Source organism: Hakea prostrata, chromosome 1 (genome assembly GCF_041222555.1).
Source record: "Hakea prostrata isolate BN-2017 chromosome 1, UWA_Hpros_2, whole genome shotgun sequence".
In the NCBI taxonomy this organism is placed as follows: domain Eukaryota; kingdom Viridiplantae; phylum Streptophyta; class Magnoliopsida; order Proteales; family Proteaceae; genus Hakea; species Hakea prostrata.
The window spans coordinates 54001888-54008752 of record NC_142600.1 but is presented as its reverse complement, the minus strand read 5'-3'; the positions used below and the strand labels follow the sequence as shown (position 1 = coordinate 54008752).

The window sequence follows — 6865 nt, the reverse complement described above, 5'->3', positions numbered from 1 at the left end:
TCGCCATTAGAGACTAACATATGTTAGAGTTAGATGTAAACTTGCACATTGTCTCATATCATATTGCATCATGCTTTGTTCTTAAATATTGATTGCAATGGTTATTTGCACTTGAACTACTTGCTGAGTTCTTTTTAGCTCACCCTTCGGGAACAATGTTTGTTAGATGATTATGTAGGCACAGAAGAGATCCCAAGCTTCTGTGCGGAGGACCCTTCCCTATATTATGCAGTTGAGGAAGCAATGGGAGATGATAGTGGCCCGTGGTACGACCCAAGTACCAATATGGAGTACTATCATGGTACTGATCAATAATGATAGACATCGTCTTGCCCGCAGATGGGAGTATGAGTTTGTTATGGATCCCAAGCTGCAAGACACAAGCCCATTGAGAAGAAGGTTAGAATAGAAGAAGAAGAAGAACCTTTTATGATATAGATTAGTTTGATAGACTTCTTTAATTCTTCCAGTTGTAATACCTTTAGTTGACTATTCTTCCGCATTTGACTATAGAGTTTATTTTCGCATACTTTTTAACTCTGATTATATTGGTATCATTTTTCCGCACTCTAAGTATTGTTTTGAGATCCTTCTAATATCCATTCATTGATTGTTCTTTTAATTACATTAATACAATGATTATATCTTGCTCTAGATTATACTATTGTGCTATGTGGGAGGATGATTGTTGAGACTTAATCTTTGGGGTTGTGGATCTTACCTTCAGGTATTGCAGTAGGGTACCGGCTGGGGGGATGTGACACATTCGTCAGAAATGACACATTCGTCAGAAACACCCATGGAAATTATTTAGAAAGTCTTATTTGGAAGACTCCCTCTTCCTTGTCTACTAAATATTTGGGGATTCAAAATTTGAAGTAAGTGTTTATACTATGATTTTCACTTCAAGTCATTGCAAAAAACATGAACCCCATAATGTTACCAATCAAATGCAGAAGGCAATTGTTCTTGTTAGAACAAACACAAAGAGAAAACAATAGAAAAGAGTTAATTGTAAAAAGAACACAAGAATTTAACGTAGTTCATACACCAACATAGTGTGCTATGTCCATGGGAAAAAAGAACTTTCACTACATATGGAGAAAAAGTACACTGGATATCTCTCAATCAATCGCCGAAAAAGACATTATAAATACTTTCACCCAAAATCCTGAGGCAAGAATCTCAAATTTCACAATAACTTAATAGGAGAACATAGAATACATATTTTTAGAATTTCATCCAATAAACAAGTCGATCAATCGGGTCGGGTTGTATCATACTGCGAGGACACGCCGCCACACCCCAACCATATATTGGGATTGATGCGCTCCAGGCTTGGGTCGTCTGCTTCCATCACTGATCTATCAAATTGAGTCAGTCAGGTCAACACCAAAATATGTTAGTTCAGATCCATCTTCAAAATCGGGTATGAGTTCAGGTCACAACAAAACAGTCATCATTCATAACGAAGATTATCCAAATCAAATGAATTTTTATCTGTAGGTAGTTCAATACAAATCAGAATTCTGAAAGTAGACCATTGTAATAGCTAGCAACCAACAACACGGCAAGATTATGAACTTTTCTTTCTTCCTTCCTGAATTGATTAATGATTTCTTCTAGGTTTGGTCTTAACTCTACGGGAATTAACAGCTCGACATGATTTTCTAATTTCTCCTTGTCTTCCTGTAAGGACTCCCATGTATCCCATCTTGATCATTGCTGAACCAAATTGTGCAGAAAAAGTAGTTCCATTAGCAAGATTGACGACACTTGGCCTAGTCCGACGATCTAAAGCAAGTTCTTGGTCGATTTGAAGTATTCCTCTTTTAATTAAAATCTCCCTGTAGAAAGAGTTATCAACTGTGTTCGCACTCCGTGGGTTCTGATCAAGGTTGATTGTATTGTCCACGGTTGCTGTTAGGGGGCACCTATTCCTCAGGGCAGCAGCTAAGCGACCATCCATGGTTGGATCAGGTTTGCCAGTTCCTTGGAAATCAAAGAGGCGATCTTGCACAAATGAACAATGTGTGACACCCACAGTGTGAGCACCTGTATCAATATTTAAGCAGAAATTTAAGTCTCAATCACTCAGGTTAGCTTTCAGAGATTCTTCACTTTCTTGTTAGTTGAAATGAAAAATGGGATTAAATCCAGAGATCAGTATAGATAAGATGAGATGGATAAGAAGAATTTTGGGTACCAAAGAGATGAACCATGTCAAGAGTGTTGAGTCCTTTCCGGGCAAAAAATACCATGGCTTCAGATACTGATAACTCAGGACCGGGTATATCCACATTGTCTACTAGAGAGATGAGAGAATCCCTTCTTCCTGTTGGTACGTTGTACCTCTTTCCTCCAGCCTGCGTGTAAAAAAAGGTGTTGGTTTGCTAAGAAGCTCTTATTAATAATGAAATCAGGAGAGAGAGAGAGAGAGAATGCAAATAAAGGGAAGAGATGCCACTTCTCAACCACATAAAGATCTATGGCTTGCTCAAGGGGTTGGCTCAGTTGGCAAATGACCAAACCCTCGTAGTATGAAGTCAAGAGTTTGAATCCTCTTGGGGCTAGGGGCGAAACTCCATCATATGTTTAAATCATATATAAAGGCTACCAAAATGATGTAGTTGAGGAGTGCATAAACTGGACCCTGACCCAAAAAAGGGGGAAAAAATTTGTCATGTGGCAAAAAGATGTGAAAGTTGTGACTTGTGACCATTAGATGGACACTAGATGGTTAAAACAGGCCATCTATCTATTAAGTTTGAATTCATACATGCTTACAACACATTAGGGACAAATGTCTATCATATTTTTAATTATATACAAAAGTTACCCCAAAATTGTAGTTGAGATGCACATACACTACTTTAAATGAACCTCATATTCGAAAGAAATAAAAAAAAAATATATATATATATATATATATATATATATATATATATATATATATATATATATATATATATATATATATATATATATATATATATAACACGATGTGATAGTTCTGACTATTAGATAGACACTAAGATGGTTAGAATAGACCATCTATATATCGAGTTTTAATTCATTCTACTGTATGGTTTGTCATTTGTTACCATTCATCTTGATGTACAAATGTCGGTACAAGCTTAAGACACTACGACCTTTTTTTGGAGTCTTCTGCAGGCATTATTTTACTGGGATTTATCTTTGTATTCATCAAACTCCATTTGGCTTGAAAATTGACATTTAAACATAAAGGGTGCCTGAGGACTACTCCAAAAATTTTCATTTCTTTCCATTTTTACACGTCAGATCATGGAGTGTTGCACTTATTATATGATTTGATTGTCAAAGGCGGCTATCGCGTTATTATGGTCAGTCTGCTCTCATTATTTAGAAGTTCAACCAAAATTCATCCGGCAGATAGATTTGAATGCAACACAATTGTTTTTCATTTAGGAAAAGAAATCCTGGAGATGAAATAAGTCAATAATTCATTCAAAACGTCTCTGGAAAGATTATTTTGCAGACTGGATCAGCTAAGCCCTTATGGAGGGACTACTCAAATCTCTACTCATTAAGAAGAAAAACAAACTTAAAAAGTCTACAAGTCCTTACCATATTAACAGCATCTCTTGTTGCAAGAACTATGATATCAGCACAGGAAACAACCCCAGGGCAAGCTTTCTCTACTGCAGTTTTTGCAAGATCAATGAGATCAAAACCTCGAACATTTTGGTTTGCCCCTGCGTTCTTCTCAGTATTGGGGCCGTCTAGAAGTATCGATGCATCACATCCCTTTTCATTTATCATTGAAAGATTACAAAAACTGGAAGAAACATATTATCTATCGAAAGGGAGAAAGCAGAAATGCGTTTACCTTGACGAAGCAATCATGGTACTGCATACGAAGGAGAGCAGCGACGATGGTTCTATCCTTGATGAAACGTGTAGCAACCACTCTTCGAATAATGGCTTCAACATCTGAACGTCCACATTTCCCTCTATAAAATCCTACTTGCAGAGCACCATAAGACAAACCAGTGAAGTTCAGTAATATGAGGCAAAGGGCAATAACCACTGTTCCCAAGATCCTGATCATTTTGGTTTTCAGACCCAATGGAAATCAGTGTTTGAAGAAGGTTGTCTCTCTGTGGATTTGAAACATTAAATTGGTTTCTATTTCTCAATCCAAATCTAGCTACAATTTGTTTCGTAGAAATCAGCTAGAAGTGGGAGCGCACGAAGGTGCTTATTCTTGATTATTATTGCCAACCATTAAAGGAGGAATTGGTAGACGTGCGCCCCTTTACTCATCATGGAGACATAAACTATTAATTAGTGTAATCTAGTAAAGCTCTTAGAGTTCTACCAAAAAAAAAAAGTAAAGCTCTTAGAGTTGCAAACCATTGATCGTATCTCTAGCGTCTCCCAGGGAGTTTTACATCACATGCAATCTCCAACAATCCCTAGCATATTGAATTATAATTTCCTTATCACAGACCATAATCATTAGAAACAATTTATGATGCATTACTTCAATCATATAATATATAGCATGTTGGATTCCGATCGGCGAAACGCGTTTCATTTTATAGCAACTCATGTTTTTCTCTTTCTTTCTTTATTTTTATTTATTTATTTTTCTCACGGATGATGCTTGCTGGTTTGCTGCTTCATTGGAGAGGTGGGCTACTGGTCATTTTGTAGGGGTTTTACTCTTATTTTGCCATTATGTATTGTTGCACTTTTGCGGTAGGAGCTATTATATATTGTTATTCTTTTATTTTTAGAAGGTTGGTTGACCTTCTAACCAAAAAGACAATAACCCTATAAGATTTAGCGGTGGTTTCCAGACCATTTCACGCGTCCAGGTTTTGATCATTTATTGGTATTTCATTGGCCAAACTAACTGAGTTATTGGCTTTATATCTACTGTTACAACTAAAATATCCCAGTACCGGTTTAAGGCGGTTCGCTCTGGTTCCGCTCCGGTTCAATGATAGTTTAAATAGGTTCGATTGTTTCAACGAAGAAATCTATGGGTCCGCCCAAGATTATAAAGAAAGGTTGATCATCACCGTCTAATCAGAAGCTACGATCCGGCGATCATGGTTGAAAACGTTATAGGCAGGAAAATCTATATAAAAGGGAAAAAAGGACTCGTCAAGGGTAGGTCTCTCAGATCAATTCAAACACTGGATTCATTCCTGCATTTACTCCATTAGAATATCTCAAAAGCTCCCTCGAGCTCTGAAGAATTGTCTTCATATACCTAACTAGACCGTCGGAGACGTGACGCAGATCAAGACGATCGGCTCCATTTCTAACCGGTGTGTTTCATTTTCCAGTGAACGAGAGACTAACAGAGGAATCAAACGAATCAGATCGATCTAGATCTGAAGAGCTTGGTGCGAAGATTGTGGTTCAAAGCTATTGGCAAAATTAGCACCAACATTTTGGCGCCATCTGTGGGAACAAAGGAAATACTACCAGTTGAAATGGCAAAAACAAGCCAGAGAGAGCTGAGGAGAGTAAATCCGAAAAGAAGAACAAGAGAAACAGTTCCAGCACTGCAAATTCTGACAATGCAGACTCGGCAAAGACAAAGAATGACGGAAGATCGCTCACCTCATCCTGTTAAGATTTTCGAAAGACAGGAGAAGCAACTTGCAGATACGGTAGTTGCTTCTCATTTGGAATTGGATCCGAATCAAATCACCGAACGATTTGAAAGTATGCAACATCAAATACTTGAAACGCAAAATTTGATGAGAACGTTCATCAAGCAAGTCGGAATTCAACCAGAAGGAATAGTTCTGATCTCACCAGCTAGAAGATCTCGAACTCTTTCTCGAGTTGAGGTGATTTCTGTTCCAAATCCTCAGATTCAAAGGTCAAGAGAAAGCCAAAGGAGATCAATTCTTAGGGAGGGATCAGGAGAAAGTGCAGATCCAAATTACATTCCTTTGGAATCTGAGGATCAAGGATCATCCAAGGATGATCAATTAAGCCACATTCAAAGTAAAAAGAGTAAAAGTCTTGGAGATCGGAGAGATAAGAGAGAAACAACGAGATCAGAAGGTAGCAGATATGAAGTTCACGGATCTGAAATCAGTAAAAGATTTCGTATCCTGGACGATCAAATTCAACAATTGACGAACAAGGACAATGGAGAAAAAGTGGAAGAAGCGATGAACCAAAATCCATTTTCTAAGGATATCATGTCAGCACCATTGCCGCACAATTGTAAGCTTCCGGTGTTCACAATGTATGATGGAAGCACAAATCCGATGGAACACCTGGCTCAATTCAATTCCGTTATGATGTTGGCAGCTAATTCTGATGTTTTAAAGTGTCGGTCCTTCCCATCATCGTTGACAGGTCCTGCAACAACTTGGTTCTTCAGTTTATTACCGGATTCCATTAGAGATTTCAGAGATTTGAGAAAAATATTCTTGTCGAGATTCCAAAGTAGTATGAAGAGTAGCAAAACAGTGGATAATCTAGCTGCAATTCGTCAGAAGTCAGGAGAGTCAGTTCGAAGTTATATGAAAAGATTCAATCAAGAGTCAATTCAGATAAAGAATTTGAATGAAGTGGTAGCATATGATGCTATGTTCAGAGGTCTAACAGACGATCATTTGTTAAAATTCCTGATCATGAACAAACCAGCAAACTTTGTTGAGTTGACAACTCGGTGTAATCAATATGCTAACATGAAAGATATCCTTCAGGCGAGGAAGGAGACTGATGGCGAGGGAAGCAAAAAGAGGGAAGATGGAGTCATGAGGTCTGATCAGAGGGATCGAAGGAACAACAAAAATTATCCAAGGAATGGCCCTAATCGTCAAATTAGAAGGGATATTCCGAG

The 6865-nt window shown here is 37.8% G+C and overlaps 1 protein-coding gene across 1 annotated transcript; it reads right to left on the bottom strand.

Moving 5' to 3' along the window:
• Nucleotides 1-1039: 1039 nt before the first annotated feature.
• Nucleotides 1040-4215, bottom strand: LOC149029144 (peroxidase 60-like). The gene is made up of 4 exons (XM_089150045.1): nt 3872-4215; nt 3610-3789; nt 2207-2366; nt 1040-2055 (listed from the first exon to the last, which is right to left on the bottom strand). The coding sequence occupies exons 1-4, from the start codon at nt 4091-4093 to the stop codon at nt 1610-1612; spliced, it is 1008 nt and encodes a 335-aa protein (XP_089006171.1). The 5' UTR covers nt 4094-4215; the 3' UTR covers nt 1040-1609.
• Nucleotides 4216-6865: the final 2650 nt, after the last annotated feature.